The following is a 23379-nucleotide window of genomic DNA, read 5'->3' on the forward strand; positions in this document are numbered from 1 at the left end:
AGAGACAATGAGAAAACAAACAGACATGACAGCTAATTTAAGAACACATTTAAGAATTAGTATTTGAAATAAGTCTGCCTTACCTCGTTAATACTAACTTCTGCCTCTACATACTGTAGACCTTTCTGGATGATAGAAATCAATGCAGCAGGTGGGACGAGTGCACCATTTATATTAGACTGACTTATATGGCTTTCTATACCAAAGGTAAATGCTGAATGAGAAAACCCTAAAAGCAAAAGAAAAGGTATGAGTATTTATTTTCCTAGTGCCAACAAACTAAATTACATGAATTAAAAGACCTCCACAATCGTTCAAAATTGCATTCCATCATTTAAATTCTAGAATGATAGCTAAGGTCAAGTGTGTTTTAAACAAACAAATAACAAAAAAATCTAAATATGGTAGCCTTTATGTATTTCCCTTTCTCCTAATTACTTAAAGTACTCTTCAAAATTTCTAGTACCTACTGGATTGCTTGGCTTCAAATTTTCTAAACTTCAGCAGTGATACATAATTTTCCTCAACAAAAGCATCAAGTTTAAAAAGTTAAAAAGGCCTTTGGAAATCATATGATTTAATTACTTCTCAGGATAATTGAGACCACAAAAGACTGACACTTAATATTTCCAGTGTATTTAATTTTCTACATACAAATTGTCTAACACCTTTAATATAATGCAGCTTTTTCAAACTACTTCAGAAATAAAAGCAAATTTATAAATGAAATTCTAAAATTTAAATTTCTTTATGTATGAGCTGAGTGTTTAAATTATCTACTTTTCATGTGAAATACTTAAAACCAGAATATTCACTTAACAAAAATCTCTTAGTTAGCCTTATTTTTTTATGAAAATCTAGTCCATACTCAGAAGTTCTAGGAAACTAATAGACCCAAGAGGGGTTGCTCTGTTTAACAAAATATTCATCATATTTTATCAGTAAGGAAGCAATTTTATAAGTCTTGTAAAACAATTCCATTTGCACACATATATAGAGAATTTTAAGAAAGTTTCAAACTAAAAAAAGTAAATGAATGAGTTTGGTTCTTAGTTAAACTGACTTAACAATCTAACAGTTTATCCTTGTTTTTCAGTGTTTACACATGGCTTTTTGTATTTTATGCTCCTACCCTTAAGGTTCTTTGTGGAACCTATGAACAGTTTACAATAAACATCATGAGTGTCACAAATACCATGTAGCTAGGAAATATTCAATTAGTTCAGATAATCAAAGCACACCTAAGCTGATATTCCTCAGGGCTCTCTTCTCTCCTTAGAACACCTAAGCCTACTACATCCATACATACGTAGAGGGAGAGGTAAGAAGTGAAAAGACATTACCTTTAAAAGACCTGGATTTTTTAACCTCCTGACTTCAACCACAAGCAAAATTATTATGATTAAACACCTCATAGTTTTCAGCTTAATGTGACTTCACAAAAATGATTTTTAAAAAATACTAATGGGGAGAAAAAAAGCATCATTTAAAACTGTCTTATCAAGAAACCTACAACTCCTGGAATATGAATAAGTCTCAGATTGCCAGGGTAGAAAGCTAAGACTAGGGACTCAGGAGAATTGGGAGAAGGAATTTGAGATACAGCAATGAAATCCACAAGCAGTAAGGCTGGAAACTCCTGTTTTTAATACCCTGCTACATCCTAAATAATTTCTTCAATAAATCATAACTAAGAGGTGGGAAAAGCCAAAAGGCCAAATGGTTCAGAATTTGAAACAACTTAGAGATAGAAGATACCATTCATAGTGAGGGCCTACACAATGTGTCGGCTGCCATTCTCAAGTACAAAATTTATTATGTTTTCATCAGAATCACCAGGTGGGGAAAACAGCCTCTAAGTAGGAGAGTAAGGACTCAAATTCCAACACATGCTACTGTTCCTCTTTAACAAAGTCAGAACATAGACAAGGATAGAGTTAAGGCAGAGAGACAGTGAACACCTGCTCCTGAGTACATCACTGTATTGTGTTCAACTCAGTTTCCTAGAAAGTAGCATTATATAGTTCATGAAACATTATATCTTAGCTGTATTTGGCATCAGGGTTTTAAAAGTGTGTTGACTTACATAAGATTCAACAATTACACAAAGTTCATGATTTCTGTATATTCTGTTCATGGGTACAATTTATTCAAAGTTGCTACATTTAGACTCTATTTAATTTGCTTATAATTTAAACTTGAAGTAATACTCTGCTTATCTTAGAGTTTCAGGAGGAACTGTGCCCACTTCTGGATGGAATGCTGTATACATCTTGATATTATTCTGTCAGGTCAAGAGAGAAGCCATCTTAGATCCTCATATACATCCCAAGTTAAGCAAATGTGTTCAGGATATTCTCAATGGTAACGAAACAATCCTGAAGTAGTCATTAGCATCATTTTGGAACTTCCCATTAATGTTTACCCTAAAGAAGTTCCAGTTAACATGCTCAATTATAATGTTCTCTTTATTTCAGTCAGAGGCAACCTAAAATCATTATGTTCAACACTACTTTTATTCTTCTCTTCCTTAAAATCCCCCCCCCTTTAGGAAATTCTGTCCTCACTTCATTATACCTGAAAGTCATAATCATAAAGTTCCCACCTCTCCTCTGGCCTCTGGCATTCGACCATTTGCCAAGCTCTGTCATTTTACCTCCAAATTCCATCACTCTACTGTCTCTTGACTCTCACTCACCTATTCTTTTCTGACAAAAGAATGTGCAAAATGTTGATGCACAGCAACTGCCACACTAAATAGCTATTACCTGTGAGTCTATGGTTTATGCACGTCTGATTACTAGACTGGACTGTCTGAGTAAAAGGGTTTAAGTCTAGTAATCCTTTAATTCTGAGAAACTAGCGTATCACCTGGTTTACCAAGTAACTCTATAAACATCTGTTAAATGAGAATGCAATTCTACCATAATATATTTTGGCATATCTAAAAATCTGTGACTCTAAAAAAGCATATGGCTTAACTCTTCTTTGAAAAAACAATCTACAACTTGAACAAAGTTTATGCCACACACAAAAAAATCCCCATTTATTTATAAGTATATTTAATGAGAAAAACTTTTTCAGGAACAGCTTTTAATTTACATAGAAGGCAAAAGGGATCATTTAAATGTGTGACGTGATGAAATGCACCATGAAATCTAGTAGCCAGCATGTTTCTTTTCAGGAGTAAAAGCAAAATCTGACATGAATAATACCTCTGTAATACTCAATAAGGTAAGTAAGATTTAGGGAATAAGAAGAGGAGAAAATCTAGAGACAATGTGGCTGAAGACCATGAAGTTCAGTACACAATAATAGTTTGTGACAGAGATATAGAGTAGCAGGTATGTGCCTGCATCTGTGTGTAATGTTACACAGGGGATCAAAAAACAACCGTTCTCTGTAGTTCTTGTTCCAGAAAGTGTTTTCCCTCTGATGTTAGAGATCCTGTTCTTGAATGGGAGTCAGTTTTCCAGAACCAGCTACTCTACTCTGCACAGGGAGCACAGAAATAAGAAAATGGACTTGGAAACACCACTGTTACGGAATAGGGTATCTGAACCAGACCAAAAGATTTTTTAAAAGGCAAAGCTTTTCTATGAACACAACATAGAGTCCTAATTTGAGGAGGTGGGGTGCAATTTTATTCAAAGTCCTATTAAACTTCAGATCAGAAAAGTGTAACCCCAGCACCTCCAAAGTGGAAAAACTATTTCTAACTCTGCCCTTCAGATCCAGATTTCAGAAAAGGTAAAAAGAAAGTGGGTAAGGGATGTTAAGGGGGACACTAGATATTGAAGAGTTAGACCCAGAACTTACACACTAGATATACAATTCTGTGCCCAGTATTGTCCTTCAATATAGGGCTGTAGATGTAACTGTGGTACAGTGCTTGTCTGCAATACATAAGGTCCTGGAACTAAATCCCAGCACAGTAGAAAAACAAAAAACAAAGAAAACAGAAACACAAAAAACACTTTATATAAATTCTATTTTCTGAAATAATTTTAATGCTATCATAATATTCAGTCAATAAATATATGTGGCAAAGAATTATTCATACCAATAGTGAGCACCTTTTTCAGTGCTCACTATTTAAAAAGTTTCTTGCATCAAATATCTGTATGTATAGGCTTTTGCCATAAATAATTTTCTTCTTTCTCCTTAGGAAAGATTCCCCAAAAGCTGAATGGAACATTAGCATTTTAAAGGGAGTTTCACGATTGCCAAACTGCTTTCAAAAAAGAAATTGCATGTGTGTGTGTGTGTGTATGCAAATTTATAATGCCACTAAAATCTATACACTTCCTTATATCCTTGATATACTAGGTATTCTTTAAAAAAAAATTAAGATTAAACAACTTTGGCAATTATCTCAAAAGACCTTTGTCCTTCATAAGTACGTCAGCAGGAATGAATAGTAGACATTTTCTGTGTTGACAAAAATGATTATTTAGCTTACAAAACAGGAAAAACTGATTTGGAAGTATAAAACTACCTTAATTACTGGCACTTATGATAAATACTTGCTGTTTACTTTTAATTGAACAAGTATACAACTATATATGTCAAATCAAGGTCACTCCACCTTTTATTATAAAGAAAAACTATGTACCTACTTGTACTTCTGTAGGTAGTCATTTACTCATAAAATTTACAAGGATAATTGAAGGTGGACATATCAGATACTGAGCTCTTTTCTCCTGTTCTTCATGGCTAGAGGCACATTACTGATTAGCAAGTTAACCTAACTCCATCCAATCCGATGTTACAGTCTGCTTATAAATGCCACTGGAAGTGAGGTATGAAGGAAGAAATGATTACCTATCCCAGTTACCTTTATTCAAGTCAAGAAAAACTACACTGTAATTTGCTGACATTTTTTTACTAACCATTAATGGGGCTAATAGATTAACAGCTAAATGAGATTAGTGAATGAATAAGCTATGTGTAATATAGGTGAAGACCTTAACTTTATACATATTATTTTCTGCCTATTTTGATCATTTTTCTAAGTTGAAAGATAATAATATATGGTTTTGATGTGTGATCTTATAAACAAATACAAGTCGAGAATTTATCTGAAATGCTTGAGACTATGTATGTATCAGACTTTGGATTTTGGAATATTTGTACATATATAATGAGATATCTTATGGATGAAATCCAAGTTGATACACAAAATCATTTTTTCCTTGGGGGGGCGGGGCTAAACAAACAATTGAACCTCAAAACATACTACCTCTAAATTCCAATCCAAGCCCCTTTTTGTTTTGAAACATGGTCCAACTTGACCAAGCTGGCCTTGAACTTGTGATCCTCCTGCTTCTGTCTCCCAAGCAGCACCACATTCATGTGTGCCTCATATACAGTCTGAAAGTAATTTTACATAATATTTTTAGCATGCCTGCATTTTTTAAACACATTTATTTTTTAGTTGTAAGTGGACACAATACCTTTATTTTATTTTATTTTATTATGCAGTGTAGAGGATCGAACCCAGGGCCTCACACATGCTAGGCGAGCGCTCTTCCTCTCAGCCATGACCCCAGCCCCAGCATGCCGGCATTTTGACTGATATCATTCACATAAGATCAGATGTGGATTTTTCTTCTTGCATTAATTTTACTGGCACTCAAAGTTGCTGGTGTTGAAGCATTTTTTAATTATTATTATTAATTGTTCAAAACACTACATAGTTCTTGACATATCGTCATACATTTGATTCAAGTGGGTTATGAACTCCCGTTTTTAAACCCCGTATACAGATTGCAGAATCACACTGGTTACACATCCACTTTTTTACATACTGCCATACTAGTGTCTGTTGTGTTGTTGGTTTTTTTTAAATTTTTATTATTAGTTGTTCAAAAGCATTTTGGATTTCAGATTTTTGGATTAGGGATGCTCAACCTGTTCAACATTTGAGTAATAGTGCCATCTCATAAAAGTGGTGTGGTTGGTGCAAGGCCTATATACTGGATCTTTTTTAAAGTTTAGAAAAGTGAACAATGAAAAGAGGTGAAGTGTAAAAGAAATGAGATGATCTTTCATCAATCAAATGCTACATATATCATCACCTTCAAATAAACAGTAAATGTATGTAAGATGAATCTCGGTTCTAAAACATTAGAATTTTTTAAAGTAGTGTGAAAATAACTTATTTTAATAATGAAGTCATTTTGGTTTTGCCACTTCCAGTTAGTCTTTCAATCATAAGCAGCAACCGTTTCCCTGGCTTCCAACAGTCAAACACATCAATAGAGACGCTATGGAGCTCTTAAACATGTAAGATGATAGTCTAATAAAGAATTCTCCAACTAAATACACAATTTAAGCAAGATTATATTATAGCACATTTGCATATAAAACGACAAAAAGGAGGTTCACAAAAAATTACCAGGAACAATTTCTTTAGAAAAAAATAAACTTTAACTGACAAGAGTCATTGGTGAGGCAAAAAAAGGAAAGGGGATTAGGAAAGAGGGAAATTTTAAAACATCCTACTCTAAGCCTCTAAGGTATTTATCTGCACATAATTGATAAATGTATAAGTTTTGGGGGTAATCAAATTAATGCTAGTGGGCAAACACCAATTAAAGGGAGAATGCTGAATCCAGTCAATCATCTAGTATGACATACAGACAGTACTATATTTCAAATGTTTTCAATTTTCAAGTCATCTCAAAAGGGAAAAAGTGTTTATTTCCTAGGAAATAATACGATAATATGGGTCTATTTCATATAAGTGCAGAATGGTAAACACCAATTAATTACCTTAGGTGCACTTCCTAGAGATAAAATTGAGAAAAATTAAAAGTCATAACATTAATAAAATCTCAACAATAAATCTACTTTTAATTTGTTTTGATGTGTGAGGAGGTGGCTGATTTGTAACAGTGAAGTCCATTAAACATTCAAGGCTGATGATCACAGTGTAATCTTTTTTCTATAAGGAATAAATTTTATGAATGAGGAAAATGATTCTCTGAAAAGGTATGTAATATGAGGGAAGGAGGTGGACTTTTAACATAATATCTTTTAATGCTGATAGTAGTAAAAAAAAAAAAAAAAGAAAGAACTTAACACTAAGCTAATTTAGGTAATTTTATTCCCTCGGGAGATAGAAACCACAGTCCAAGATTAAACACGGCAGAGAAGAAATGCTTAAGATTCTTACTGAAAAATATTCCTTCGAAAGCATTTTTGTATCAAAGCAGAACAAAACTTTCACAAGATGTCTCTAAACCTTGAGAGCCTTTTAGATAATTAGATAGGGGAGGAAATTTTATTTTTCTTATTGGAGTCTTCACAAACCAGATCCTTCAACACCTTTGCACACATTCTTTCTTTGCCTTGACTGCTCCCTTTCTGCAAACCTTCCACCCCAATTCAATCAATGCTCTTTTGTAAGGAAGGAAGCAGTGTTAAGACTCTATAGTTTTTTTTTTATATTTGCTTTAAATCTTTCAAAAGAAAACAGTTATAACCTGCAAGCAATGTGTCATACTGCTTAAATATTTAATGATTAATTCTCAAGAAGTATCCCTCATAAGTTATGGTATTAAATACACTACTCCCAAAATAACCCTGAAAAGGAATTCTGGACCAGGTTACTCCAAACTTCAATCTACTGCAAAAATCACCAAATTTATGTATAATCAGGAATCAGAACCAAGGAGGAGCTTTTGGAATACATGACATGGCAAGCAACCAGATCTACAGAATCTGGTTATGGGTGAGAGTCTGGATTCTTTGTGAACCCTGTCCAGAGTTCATGGAACTATAAAATTCTTAAAACTCTCTACTGTCTCCCGTTTCTTGAAGTAAATTAAAATCTATGTCTCATGGTAATCTTTCTGACAAAAATATGCCTCATTGGGCCTGGTAAACCTTGGTCACAACTACAGATACACCACTCTTAAAGGCAGCTAGCTCCTCTTTAAAAGATAGTTTTGCACTCCAAATCTCAGTGCATGTACGTTTCATACTTTCTACTTCATCTTGAGTAGTTACTAATTATAATTTTTTTTTCAAGATATTCAGAACATGTTACCTTCCTGGTGTCAACTCTGTTGTCAAGTTTCAACTGTCCTTCAATTAAAACAGACCACTGGCTTTCAAACATTATTACACCTATGAATCATTTTGGGGCTTTGTAAAATGCAGATTCCTGGGCCCCACTCAATGCTTCCTACCTGATTCTGATACAGGTGGTCAGAGGATCAGACTTTAGAACTCTGCTAAAGACTGTTCCTAAATTTATAAATTTTATGTTGTGAACCTATAAAAATTGCCATAAATCAAAATGTTATCAGCAGAATCTGATTCCACTCCCAATAAATCATAACATAAACAGAAAGGACTGGTGTTTCTATTTTTAGCAATGTGACTTACTAATGTACCTCATTACCAGCACACAGAAACTTTTAAGTTTCTGAAGAATAACAAAAAGCACACCTAATGATGCAGGAAACAATTCTAAAGGATTTAAGATACATATCAGTCCATAATACAATGTTGTTTTAAAAATACACTGTTTGCTTTATTTTTACTGTAACTTAAAATACCTTAAAACATGGAATTTAGAAGGGGTTTCTCTGAGAACATAAGCAACTTTAAGTATGCTTTTGATAATATTTCATCACTCGAACTCTTTCAGAAATTAAACCAGAATATTATTTTACTGCCCCTTTTTCCTCATTATATATTCTTATAAGAACATAAAATATCAATTTGTAGATTTCCACTTGGAAACAGGAAAATTTGAACACTCATTAACACTCTAACCTCGATTTGCTCTGCTTCACCTCTGCACAAGCCGAATGAACTGCAGAACACTTGATGAGTTGTTCAACTGTTTTTGAACTCCAAAACCTTCTATGGTTCAACCTAAATTGCTGCCTTCCTACTATATCAATAAGCTTTTATAATATATTTCCAATCTATCTACCCTTCAGTTGTAAAAGTGTTTGTTCAATTTGTGAGACTTTTGTCCAAAAGACTCAAAAGCTCTAGCTTAAAGAGGTGGTCAGGTTTAAAAGTAGAAAACAGTGTTATTCTGATCCAATAAACTCTTTTCCACTTTGACCAAAAGTATTTTATATATGTCACATAGAAAATAATCACCAGGTCACTACTTTTTCACTTTATTAGTCATTTCATCTTATTCAAATCAATATTTGGAAGTCTTCTTTCAGATGGACCTTCCATATCAGTTTAAACAAAACAAGATCTATATTATCTGTTGGTTGGTTACTTCCTTCCCTGAACTTCCTTCTTGGTCCCTGTCTTCTTAGCTATTCATAGAGGAGCAGTGAAGGTTCTTGGGAATAGAAAATATCCACCCAAGAGAAAGACTCAGACCTAGAATACAGATGAGGACATTTTCAGCAAGCAATGGGGTTTAAATCTAAGGCCATGTGGTTCCCCGAAAATAAAAGGACAACTCCCTAAGCCCTATAAGAAGGGCTTAGTATTTTCTCAGTAAAAAATTGCCTAAAAATCCAGTCTAAAAATCAAAACCTAAGAGCTCAATGTCCTAAAAGTTTATATCTCTATTGTATTCCTTCTGTCCTCCCTCACATACAACTATCAAAATTATCTTTTCTATACCACATCTCAATCTACTACTTAAATGCACTTTAAGGTATAAATTCTAAAATTTAATCTCTGGATTAACAGTTTACATTTTTAACTAAATTATCCCATCTAATGTTAAAAATCTGCACTTATCATTGCAATCTATCTTTATGACTGTCATACTCTCCAGCTATATTGAACAGTTTTCCCTCTTCTACTTTTACATTTTTAGCTTGATCCATTCATTTTCCCTTGCAGTAATCCTTCTATTTTCTGCCTAATCTATTAAAATATCTAGAAAACTTGGATGATCAGGGATTTAGTTAATATTAATTGCCAATGACTTAATGATCTGTGTTTATAACTATGTCCAATACATTCATCAGAATTCATATCCATGATACATTTAATCAAATGGGATAATACTTAGGATAACATTCTTTAAAAATTACAATTAATTTAGCTTTTGAAATGCTAACTGCAATTAGGACCAATAATATTTAACTGAGGACACTGGACATACATTTTCAAACTGATGATATCTGAGTTTATATGTTCCGACTAAACATGTGCAATAATCTTATTTAATAACAAATTATAAAAATGGCCTTTTAACAGAGAAAGACAAACTGGTTGTTACAAATATTTGCCTGAAATAATTCCAACATATTTGAAAGAGTCAGAGAGTTAAACCATGCAGTAAAACAGCTTTAAAATGGCAGTCCAGACATTAAGGAAACATACAAGGTTCAACAGTTTGGACTGATACAAATTTCAAATGCATAAAAGATTATTTTGAGAATATTAAAATAATTTGAGGCCTATTTACTTTATAAAAGTACTCACCTGACTCTTGCAAGTATCTATATACCAAGAAGTTGACCTCATCACTGCTTATACTCATCTTTATTCCCACTTAAACCATGAGGTCACAACACAGGATATAACCCTAAAAATAAAACAAAGTTAATTATTTTCTCAGTAAAATATTGTTAAACAAATTGTAAACAATGTTGTAAAAACCATTTGATTTTTATTAAATGATTTAAAATGAGGTTCTATATTGCCTAATAATAATCCCTAAAAAAGTTACTTCCATAGTTAGCAAATGATTACATGATCAAAACATGACTGCTGCTATTTTTCTGCAAGGCAACATCAGCAAAATTTATAAAAAGGGCTTCAACATAATATTTGAATGATATCAAATAACTTTTTTATATTATTTTTTCCTTTACTCTCCTTAAGTAGAAAAACAGTAAATTGTTAAAATCAAGAATATTACTTATTTAGGAAAAGATATTTTGAAAACACTGAGTAGGGGAAAACAACAAGTCATCTACTCTGGCTTTGTCTACATAATTTGGCAAAATTTGACGTCTCCATTCTGAACATTTATGTAATGTTCAAGTCTCAATGGTTTGTAAATTTGTATGAGGCAGAGAAGCTGAGGAAAAATTTCCTAAAATCCAAATAATACTCTTACTGGATATATAAAAACCTTGAACACAGAATGGGTAAAAGACATGACTTAAGTGTATCTAGTTAAACTTATCCTTTTTTTTTTCCATCACAGAAATAATTTAAAGAAGAGGTCAACAAATTTTTCTGTAAAGAGCCAGACAGTTAAATAATTTATTCGATTTTGCCAACCATACGGTCTGTCACAACTACTCAATTTTGCCGTATGTTGCAAAAGCAGCAACATGTAAACAAATCAGTGTGGCTGTGTTCCAATAAATCTTTATTTATGGACACTGCAATTCAAATTTCATGATAATTGCTATGTCATAAAATATTAGCATTCTTTTGATTCTCACCACCCAAGCACTTAAAAATGTAAGAACCTTTCTCTGCTTGTAGACCTTAAGGGTAGTAGATTGGATATGACCCACAGACAGTACCTAACACTATGGACTTAATGATAACAACTGTCTCACTATGCCATGGGTCTTTCTAGGATGCACAGGCTTCTAGTGAATCGTGCTTTAAAGAATGCTAAACTGAAGGTAAGGAAGGAAATCCCTGCAGAGTTGCACCAGAACATTTAAACATTATCAATCACACAGTGCAAGGAGAGTGGCCCTATGGTTCTGCTCCCATCATCCAGGAAGGTCAAATGTACAATTACTCATATTACTTTGGAGTGATGTCCAAACAAGTGCTGATTAAATGTGTTAGATAACAAGGAAACACTACAAAAATAATGCACTGAGCATTTTATTTAGATCTTTTTAATGCATTTACTCAAAACTATAGTTGAGCACTTTGAATGGTACAATGACAGGTCTTGAAAATATGAATAAAAAGAGTAGACTAGTGGGGCTGGGGATGTGGCTCAAGCGGTAGCGCGCTTGCCTGGCATGCGTGCGGCCCAGGTTCGATTCTCAGCACCACATACAAGCAAAGATGTTGTGTCTGCCGATAAATAATAAATATTAAAATTCTCAAAAAAAATAATAATCTATTTAAAAAAAAAAGGGGGTAGACTAATGACACACCTTATGCCCTAAAAAGTTGTTTGGAAGAAAGACAATTAGTTAACTACAGGTTGGGTAAGAAAAAGTAAAGCAAATTGAGATCAGACAGAACCTAAGGTTGAGGGTAGAAGTAGGCAAAGAATGTAAAATGTATGTAGCTTACAAGCTTCTTTAAGAGGCATATTGGTGGATAAGTTTTCTTTTTAATTCAAAATATCTGAAATATATCTATTTATTCCCATTTATGTGCATACTACTTCTTATTATTTTGAATGTTAAGGAAAATGAAGAATAATATTTCTATTTATAGATTACATGCTATATAATATATACATGGCTAGCTAGCCCTTACACCATTTAATTTCCTCTTCCACAATATTTATTATCTTCCTCATTTTAATATAACAATAACATGAGTGTATGTGTATGGAAATGTTATTAAATACTACAATTTGATGAATTCCATGGTGGGGGGGGGGACACCAAAATAAATACAAAGAATTCTTAGCACTAGAAGGTCCTGTTGCTTATTTCAAGACATAATGTATACTGTCAAGTCCCATGTTCAGTGCAGACTATCACTGTACAGTTTATATGAACAATGATATAAATAAATGACAAAACAAAATGATCAGCCAGCCTCTACTGTCACATACTATTCCCACTTTTAGATACAGAATAATCTACTAAAATTATTTTGTTTGCTGTGTATGTGTTTTCAATCTACTGTGCAGCAATCACAGTAGGTTGATAAAAACAGGTCATCTGTGGCCAGGCTGCTCACTGGGTTATCACAGCCAATTTGGCCAAACTTGTTGAAACCAAGACACAATGTGATAATACCACCTACATTAATATGGCAGGGCCTATTACTATTATTATTATTATTGGGGGAGGGTGGTACTGGGGATCAAATGAAAGGGTGCACTACCACTGAGCTATTAACATTCCGAGGATGGCCTCCAACTTATGATTCTCCTGCCTCAGACTCCCAAGTAGCTAGAATGACAGTCATGATCCGCCCCATACAGCTCTAGAATTGTGCCTTTTAACTATAAAATCACAGTAAACAAGGGATATATGTGTGTGTGTGTGTGTGTGTGTGTGTATTAAATCATCTCAGAATGTAAACAAACCCTGTTTACAGAAGTCATTAAGTTAAAATGAGGCCATGTGGGTAAACCCTAATTCAATGTGACTGGTGCCCTTATAAAAGAGTCCCCCAGGAAGACATGCACACAAAGGAAAGGTCATGTAAGGACATAGAAGGCATGCACTTTTGAGCAAGGAGAGTCTTCAGAACAAACCATTCCTGATAACAACTTTATGTTGAATATATAGCCTCCAGAATTGTAGGGGAAAAATAGATTTTTGTAGTTCTGGCCATCCGGTCTGCAGTATTTTGTCATGGCAGCCCCAGAAAATCTAAAATATTAATCATCATATATTATATGTTTCCTTCCATAGAGACAGGGGCTCTTTATGTTACCTAGACTAGTTTCAAACTCACATGCTCAAGTGATCCTCCTGCCTCAGGCTCCAGGGTAGCTAGGACTATAGGCACAGGGCAGCATGATGAACTTCATTATCACAAATTCTTAAAAAAAAAAACTCTCCATTTAATCATTTGATACCTTTAAATTTATAAGTTAATTCACAATTGTTAGAATCTAACTTTTAGAAAATAAAGACTACCTTTAAGACGATGAAAGGACATGTTGTATCAATATCCATCATGCTCTGCCCACTAATGTCCCTTTTCCCCTCCAAAAAAAAAAAATTCTTCAAGACATTACCAAAAAGTGCTTTGTCCTTCACTTCATTTCCCATCTCATTTAAAAGAATTAAAACCCTAATGTTAGGAAACACAACTTTTTTGAGTATAAAATATCATATGGTGAAGGAAGGTAAATTTTAAGACCTAACTTTAATATCTTCTAAAAGATAGTTTAAAACACAATAAATTAAGTATACTATTTAAATGAAATCCTATTTTATTCAGTATTTTTAAATATATTTGTAAACTGTAAAGCAAATACAACATGATTTAGATATAGTTAGACAATCTCAAGAAGAAACAGTAAGCTCTAAATGAAATGTGTTTCAGCTTATTTTAATACAATAAATAGTCAAACAATAATAAGCAAAATTAAATCATTTGATTTCTTAAAAGCATCAATGGCAAAGAGTATATTTACTTTGTTGTGTTTATTAGTCCTGAAAACTGAAACTGTTTTTTAAAATATTTTAAGGATATCGTCTCTCACAGCTGTCTGTAATATTAAGCCCAAAGAGATTCATACTTTATGAGAATAAATGCTTTTTATATTTTTAAATACTCAATCTCATGAAAATTATTTTATTCACTAAAAATGAAAATATCCTTTTAAATAAATCATTGGTTCTTCATCTCATTCATAAGCTATTTTTTTACAAAATGTCTTTAATAATTTGAATATAATATCTTAGTGAAAAGTTTATGATTTCTTCACTCCCCACCCAGAGAAATAAATGCACGTTTAAAACAAAACAAGTAGACAAGATAGTTTATGAACTGGCATGGATTTTACCTTCTGATTTTTTTGATACATGCATATTTTTCAGGTAAGTTTCCCAAGCCTATGCCTGGTAACGTGTATATTTTACATAAAGGGTAATTTTTATAGGCAAATTTTATACTGTGAGACTTTTCTGGAGCCAGAGGCAGTTGTTTTGTTAACAGATTAATGGTCACCATAGAGCTAAATAATTGGTGGATGTTAAGAAATTAAAGTATAACTTAGAAAAGATAAGCTTCCGGCTGGGGTTGTGGCTCAGAGGTAGAGCACTCGCCTACCATGCCCGAGGCTCTGGGTTTGATCCTCAGCACCAAATAAAAATAAAAAAAATAAAGATATTATGTTCACCTATAACTAAAAAATAAATAAATAAAAGAAAAGATAAACTTCTAAACTACTTTTTGTTTCCTTCCCCTTTTTACTACAATCCAGAGCTCTCAATCACAAATTTAAGAAAATATGCAAGAGAGGTAAAATCACAAGCAGCCTGTAAAATTTTATGCATGCCATGTGAACCTTTCTAACCTCCACTTCTTCAGGAAACTGAATTTACATTGTCTCTTCCCTCTTTCAACCTTCAGTAATTGAACTGGCACAATTTATAGAGTATTATGGATGAAACCTGCAAATCACAAGAGAATACCAGGTAATACAATAATTTTAATAAAGTATTTTTTCACACCTAAAAAACACATTACAATATTTTTTTAAATGGTCATATCTCCAGATGGACATCTTCAAGAATTAGGGGTAAAAAAGGTCCATCTCATTAAGAGGGCTGGGGTTGTAACTCAGTAGTAGAGCCCTTACCTCGCAAGTATGAGGCACTGAGTTTGATGCTCAACACCACATAAATACATAAAATAAAGGTATTGTGTCCATCTATAACTAAACAAACAAAAAAACAAAAAACAGAAACACACAACCATACATGATACTTACTAGGACCTATCATGCTTTAAAACACTGACATAGAACAATAGACCAAATCAATTATTCACTAGTAACTATAACTACTGGAATCAGTCATGTATGGATCACAAAATTATGATGTATACTAGGAATCTGCAAACTATAGCCTATTTGTCAAACTATTACCTACATCTGTACAGCCCACAAAGTAAGCATGGTTTACACAGAACATCTTGTTTTTTTAAACAGAACATCTGCAGTCCATCTGATGATAGGAAACACTAATTAAGAATCTTGGTAGAGGGCTGGGGATGTGGCTCAAGCAGTAGTGTGATCGCCTGGCATGTGTGCCGCCCGGGTTAGATCCTCAGCACCACATACAAACAAAGATGTTGTGTCCGCCGAAAACTAAAAAATAAATATTAAAAAATCTCTCTCTCTTTAAAAAAAAAAAAAAAAGAATCTTGGTAGAGCAATTTTAATACCTCTCAGCAAATTATCTAGACTGGGAACAGTGAACTTTAAAACCAATGGATATTAGCTATAGCCCTCCATTTTATATCCAAAAGACCTCTGAAGAGCTACCACATAGTCAAAAGATGTTGACTTCAACTTCCAAAATAGAAGGGAGTACTTGTTTACAGAGATGGTACCTAAAATATAAAAATATTTTTCTAAAAGAATTTAAGTATGTTGAATAATTAAACCATTTATAGTCAGGGTGTATAGATGGGAGAAGGGGTATAAAAAGTGAAATCTCTAAGGAAAGCGAAGACAAGGTCTATTTCTGGACCATCTTTTTAATAACTGAGGGGTAGTCAGTGACAGGACTTGAGGTAAACGAACCACTGCGAGCCTGGGAAAGCAGAGAAAGGCAAGTATGAAAATAAAAATTAATTAACATTAAACAGGGACGAGAGGTGGGAGGGAAAGGGAGACAGAAGGGAAATTGCATGGAAATGGAAGGAGACCCTCATTGTTATACAAAATTACATATAAGAGGATGTGAGGGGAAAGGGAAAAAACAAAACAAAACAAGGGAGAGAAATGAATTACAGTAGATTGGGTAGAGAGATGAGAAGGGAGGGGAGGGGAGGGGAGGGGAGGGGAAGGGAGGGGAGGGGAGGGGAGGGGAGAGGAGGAGGGATAGTAGAGGATAGGAAAGGTAGCAGAATACAACAGTCACTAGTATGGCAATATGTAAAAACGTGACTGTGTAACCGATGTGATACTGCAATCTGTATACGGGGTAAAATTGGGAGTTCATAACCCACTTGAATCAAATGTATGAAATATGATATGTCAAGAGCTTTGTAATGTTTTGAACAACCAATAATAAAAATAAATAAATAAAAAAATAAAAATCAAGATGCTCGAACCCTTCCAGTTGTATGAAAAGCTCTGAGTTTGTATAAGTTGGAAAGCTAATGAATTTTTTTATCCAATTAAAACAAGCTAGCTTATCATTCTACCTTTGGAATATATCATTAGGACATTAAAGACTGAAATACATGCTAAAGCTTTAAAAAGCAGTCTGTCACCAGAGTGGAAAGGAACTTTGTTTAATAGTATAGGAAGAATAAAGAGGGAAAAAAATGTAACTAACTGATACAGTAAAAGGCTACTGGATAAGAAGGTAAGGTTATTTCTTGTTTTCCCAAAAGGGGGTGGAAATCCTAAGAAAACAATAAAAAGACTACTTGGCCCTAAGTAAATCAAAACAACTGTCCATGATTGGTTATATTCAGTCAATTCTTTGGAAGGATAGGAGTAAAACTGTACAAAAGATTATAAACCGGGGCTGGGGATGTGGCTCAAGCGGTAGCGCGCTCGCCTGGCATGCGTGCGGCCCGGGTTCGATCCTCAGCACCACATACCAACAAAGATGTTGTGTCCGCCGAGAACTAAAAAATAAATATTAAAAATTCTCTCTCTCTCTCTCCTCACTCTCTCTTTAAAAAAAAAAAAAAAAGATTATAAACCAGCTATTAGTAAATCTGGAAAACAAAGGGCAAAAGAGATTGGTAACAAACATAAATTAAAGAAGACTTTCAAGTCTTACTGTAAATTGGAGAACTGGACAAATGGATAATCCAAAATCACTCACTTTATGATCTGACAATGGGAAAAAAATAAAGTGTGAGACCTGAAGATAAAAAAGGGAATATTTGAGAAGGTAGGTTTTTTTGGTATCTTTTCAGTTTATCATTGCTCATCCAATCTTGCAAAAGAATGGTCAATGGTGACTTGAATAATTAAAACTACTAAATACTACATTTAATGTTTATTAGTTACTTATTTTCTTGCAATATATGTAACCCTACCAATTCACTCTTCAAATGAAGCTATGCATACAATTCAGATATTTTTTAAAAATAGATCTGGCATGACATTTATAAATAATCCATTATACTTTAAGATTAATATAATCATATCTAGCCAGGCTGTCCAAGAACAGAAAGGAATAAACAACTTAAAAAAAAAAAGTTATGGTAGGTTAAAACACAAATGAGTTGAGATGGTAGGGAGCAGGGCTTACCAAGAGGCTTTTAAAAGTTTCACTAACAAAATTTTATATGTCCAAGTGAGGTATTGGCCAAAGTCAAAAGGTTTCGCCCATGGCTCCTCAAAATTTGGTGTATATTAGAAACTTCTGAGAAGCTTTTAAAAATTCTGATGCCCATGTCACACTCCATATATCTGGACATATCTGGATATGGAAGACAGACAGCAGTATTGTTCAAAGATTCTAAAGTGAATACAATGCACAACCAAGTTTGGGAACTAAAATATCCAAGTAAAAATATTCTGGTAATGTGTGTTAATTGTGATGATTTTAAGAGAAACAGCTCTTTGGAGTACAAAGTACTCAAAATCCCTATTTCCTTCCATATCATTTTCCTAGGTAGTCATAACAAAGTACCACAACAGAATTATTCTCTCATGGTTCTAATGGCCAGAAATCAAATGTGTTGGCAGGGCCATGTACCCTCCAACACCTCTTGTAGAAAAATCATTTTACACATCTTCCAGCTCTATGACTGTAGGTTTTCAATAGCCTGTGGCACCAACAGTTCATTCTCTGCCTCAGTCTTCACATCAACCACCCTTATGTTATAGCCTTCACATGGCATTTTCCTCATAGTGCATGGGTCCAAATTTTCCTCATTTTATTAAAACATCTGTTATATTGGAATAGAGGCCATCCCAATGACTTCATTTTAACTTGATTATAACTGCAAAGATCCCATTTCCAAATAAGGTCACATTCATGGGTGGTGAAGGTTAGGACTTCAACATTCCATAACACCTTCTAACTTCCAATTTTTTCCTACGTAATAACTTTATGTTATATGGTTTGATGCATTGTTCCAGCTTAGAAAGAACTAATCAAGTATGTTGTACCTTTTCAGACTGGAAGAGAGGAAATTTGAAGGTGTGATTCTCAATCCAAGCAGAGAGCATCAATTCTGTCAAGCAGCTAGACATCCCCCATTATTATCCAATAATTTTTTTTTTTAATTACCTACCCTCAAATAGTTTCTTATTCCCTAGCTATTGGACTTCTATTTTGAGGAACTCCTCTATCAAAGCCCCCAGTTTTTAGCTTGGCAGTAAACTCTCACTAATACAGAAACCTATAGCTATTGCTCACATTCCTTCCAGCACTCTTCTAATCAAGCCAACAGTACATCAGTTTCCCAACTGCCATAACAATGTACCACAAAACAGGTGGCTCAGAACAAAAGAAATGTATTATCTCACAGTTCTTGAAGTTAGAAGTCTGAAATTAAGGTATGCGCAGGGCCATGTTCCCCCTAAAGGTGCCAAGGAAAGATAGGCGCAGGTCCTTCTTCTAATCTTTCAAGCTGCTAGAACGAAATACTTCGAACAGGCAATAAATAAAAGGAATTTCTCACAATTCTACAAGCTGGGGAGCCCAAGTCTTGGGAGCTAGTATCTGGTATCTGGTAAGGGATTCCTACTTCAGAGATGGTGCTTTCTTGCTGTGCCTTCAAGTGGTACAAGGTTTGGAAGAGTTTCTTCAACCTTTTTTTTGTAAGAGCATAAATTCTATTCATGAGGGCAAAGTCCTCAAGACTTAATTACATCCCACCTCTTAATATCACCGCAATGGGGACTGGGTTTCAACTTGAATTTTGGAAGCCATATTCCACAGCTCTTGGCTTACAGATGCAACACTCCAGGCACTCCTACATGTTCTCCCTGTGTTTTATCCAAATTTCCTCTTTAAGATTACATTCTGAAGTACAAGTATTCTAGTTAGAACTCCAACATATTATCTTTGATGGACAAAATTCAACACAATAACTAAACTTAAAAAAGCCCACTATTTTGCCCTTCCCATGCTGTAGATAATAGGTATAGTCAAGGGCTGATAAAAGCCTTTCTCCCTTACCTTCAATTATCCATTAACCTGACTTTCAGATAATTCTTTAAAGTGAAATCAGAACTAATATTAATTATGATAACTAGTTGGAAGAAATACATGGGTATAGGGGTAGACGGTAGTACCTGCTTCCCTGGAGGAAAACATTCCAAGACCCCCAGTGAATGCTTCAAACAGCAGATAGTGCCAAATTCTGTATATGCTCCATTGTTCCCTATATATACAGACCTATGATAAAGTTTGATTTATAAGTTACAGGTTAATAATAAAATGGAACAAATACAACAATACATCAAAATTAAACTTCTAGCAATACTACCCTTACACTGTCAGACCATTATTAACTAATTTTATCCGATCATTCCAGTTATGGAACACATAAAAACTTAAACATAGTATATAATATACAATTTCATAATAGTATATATTAATATTAGTTAATAAATATGTAAGCTCTAGATTGATTTCAACCTATTTTAATGAACTATGTCTATTTCATTGAATTATGCGCATAATTGAAAACCTAAGACTTGATGGATGAAATAAAATAGGGTTATCTGAATACAAGCAATTTAACACTGAGATTCTTAATGTGATAATTCAGATGGCTACAAAGTGACTATTGGATTGGCAGCATATGTAGGATGGTTATGCTAGACAAAAGAATCATTTGCATCTCTGACAGGATGAAGCTACATATTTCATCATACCACCCAAAACAGCACACACAAATTTGTTATTTTCCATTTAATATTTTCAGACTGTAGATGACCATAGGTAACTGAAAACACAGAAACCCAAACTGTAGCTAAAAGGACACTACTGTAGTTATTGTTCAGAATTTAACCACTTTTTTCTTTTCCTACCATAGTTATTCACCCGCAATTCAATGACTTTAACACTGGTTGTATGACATACTTTGGGCCAATGGAATTTGCACAGATGTGGAAAATACCATTTAAGAGACATTAGTGTGTCTACTAGCTTCTTGCTTTTTTCTTCTGCTATAAGATTGAGCATGTCCAACATGAAGCCTTCTCCAAAGTCCTGGATCCGTGCAACCCACAGTAAATCCATATTATCTATATGCAAGGCGAATAAAAAATAAATCTTTATTACTGTAAACCAATGAAGCTGTTATCATAAAGGAAATAAATACAGTTTAAAATGGTATTATGGGGCCTACTCATGGATCTCAATGGGAGAGCACGTGCCTAACATGTCCAAGACCTAGGATCCAAGGCCCTGGGTTTGATCCCCAGAGTTTGCCTCAGTGTGTGTGTGCGCACGAAAGTGCACACATACACAGAATCCCTGAAAGAAAATTATGTTCTACTCATCATAAAACAAAATTTTCAATAAGACAATATATATAAATATAGAAAAGGTTTTGCCTCTTCTTCATGGTATAGTATAGTATTCTTCAAATTGGCTGTATCTGAAAAATATACAGCAATATCCTAAGAGATTACAAGAAGTAGGAGGATGAATGTGTCAAATTATCCTAGAGATAATTCTCCTTGATAGTAAATAGTTTAAATTATTTTGCTTTCATTTAAAATTTTATATGATGGAAGTGAATTAAAAAATAGTTTTAATGATCACATTAATATTTTCAATAAAATTCATACAATGAAAATAAAGCCTTAAAATATGTACTCATAGTCAAGCTGAAATATACATTAAAAACTAGTATTTTTCTCTTACTAAAAACATGCAATACCTAGTTCTAAAAAGACCCATGGCCAATTAATGACAACCCAATTGGTAATGAGCACACCATGCCTACCTTATAGTCCCTTAAAATAAACATTTTTCATTTAAACAAATTGAAATTCCTTAGAGTAATGGCCAATATCAGGGCTGAAGCAGGAAGCCTGAAATAGCAGGTCCCTTAAGAAAGCAAAGAAACTATCAGAAATGACTGGTATCACAAAAAAAAAGAGAAGGTAGCCAACTTAAAGGGACTCATTTTCATCAGCCAAAGATGGTCTGAATAAAATAAAGAACTACTACATTAAAATATATTAAATATAGCTCTTAATTTATAATATTTTAAAAGCTAAAAATGAAATATCTTGTTAGTGTACTATCAATTCATTATTCTAAAAATTGATAACCAAGGCTGTCAGGTAAATACCTGCTTTTTCAGTACAAATTCAATTTCAAGATAGCCCAATACTAATTGTAAATCCTTCTTTACAGAATTCCATCTAAGCAACAGAGAAGCATAAAATACATACAATTAGGAAATAACCATTTTGTTCATCTCTAAGAAAATAATATCTCTGGACACAATCATGTATGGTGCTTAAATGTATTAGGGGAAAAGCTGTTATGAAATTTTATAACGGATGATGTCTTAGTTCATTTGGGCTTCTATTATCAAAATTATATTAAACTAGAAATCAAAATTAAGGTGCCAACACACTTGGTGTCTAGTTACAGCCTAACATATGGGGTACCTTGTTACTACATCCACATGAGATGAAAAAGTAAAAAGGAGACAAATGGACTCCATCAAGCCTCTTTTAAAATCCTCCTGACCCAGTCACCTCTGAAAGATATCAACTCTTATGACAACTTGAAGATTAGATTTCAACATGGATTTCAAAACGGCATTTAGACCACAGCAGATGGAGCAGGCTAAAAATACTTGAACCTACTAATCAATATCAGTATCACTGAAAGTGAGATAACCAGAAGGTTTATGTTTCGTGGCATGATGTACAAGGAAAAGGACCTTATGATCAAAGATTAAAAGTGAACTTAATCAAGTCTCTTAACTACCACTTTAGAGAAATCACTGAATAAGAAATGGAATATGCTCAAGCACACAATAACCTAAAGCCAAAATATGGGAAATATTACAGGACAAATACATCAAGTTCTTCTAAAAGTGAAAGAGACTAACAATGCAGTACCCCCAAAGCAGTGTGTATACCTTAACTAAATTTTGACTAAAACTATCATCTGAAATTGTCATTCAAGACAAAAGAAATAAACATTAATTCCCTTTACCTCTTCTAGTTTCTCATGGGCTTACATCATTTCTGGACTACTGGTGAAACTGGTTTTGACAGGATGGGGTCCCCTTTCCCTAGTGTTGAAGAATAAACACCTGAGAAATGCCTAGGCAAGAGCAAGAATTTTTATTTAAAGAATAGAACAGAGAGAGATTCATCCAGAGAGGAAGGGTTCCAGAGTTTGTGCACCAGGGAGTGGGGGTGACTTGACTTTATTATAAATTTTAGGTTTCCTTTCTTCTCTTATCTTGGCTAAGCAGTGACCAAAAGCCCAGAGAGGAGCTGCCTGGGGGCACCTCTTCCTATTTTCCCACATCTGCCCTAGAAAGGTAGGAATGGAGCCACCAGAGGGGTACTCATTAACAATTCCTTGTTGGGAGGAGCAATTCCCTGCAGGAAGGTAACCTTGG

General features: G+C 33.9%; 1 protein-coding gene across 10 annotated transcripts in view; it reads right to left on the reverse strand.

Moving 5' to 3' along the window:
* Tbl1xr1 (TBL1X/Y related 1) overlaps positions 1 to 23379 on the reverse strand; it is a 144805-nt gene that overhangs the window by 38377 nt on the left and 83049 nt on the right. For 4 of the 10 annotated variants that reach the window (XM_078043673.1, XM_078043675.1, XM_005330287.4 and 1 more), the window contains 2 exons: positions 10429 to 10531; positions 84 to 229 (listed from right to left, as the gene is read on the reverse strand). In XM_078043673.1, the coding sequence (XP_077899799.1) occupies positions 84 to 229; positions 10429 to 10486 (204 nt within the window). In that variant the 5' untranslated portion in view covers positions 10487 to 10531. Of the gene's footprint in view, positions 1 to 83; positions 230 to 10428; positions 10532 to 13572; positions 13660 to 13757; positions 13853 to 15145; positions 15243 to 20068; positions 20172 to 23379 lie in introns of those variants that run through there. The other 6 variants (XM_078043676.1, XM_078043677.1, XM_021729817.3 and 3 more) reach the window with 4 other exon arrangements.

Source organism: Ictidomys tridecemlineatus, chromosome 3 (assembly GCF_052094955.1).
Source record: "Ictidomys tridecemlineatus isolate mIctTri1 chromosome 3, mIctTri1.hap1, whole genome shotgun sequence".
Taxonomy (NCBI): domain Eukaryota; kingdom Metazoa; phylum Chordata; class Mammalia; order Rodentia; family Sciuridae; genus Ictidomys; species Ictidomys tridecemlineatus.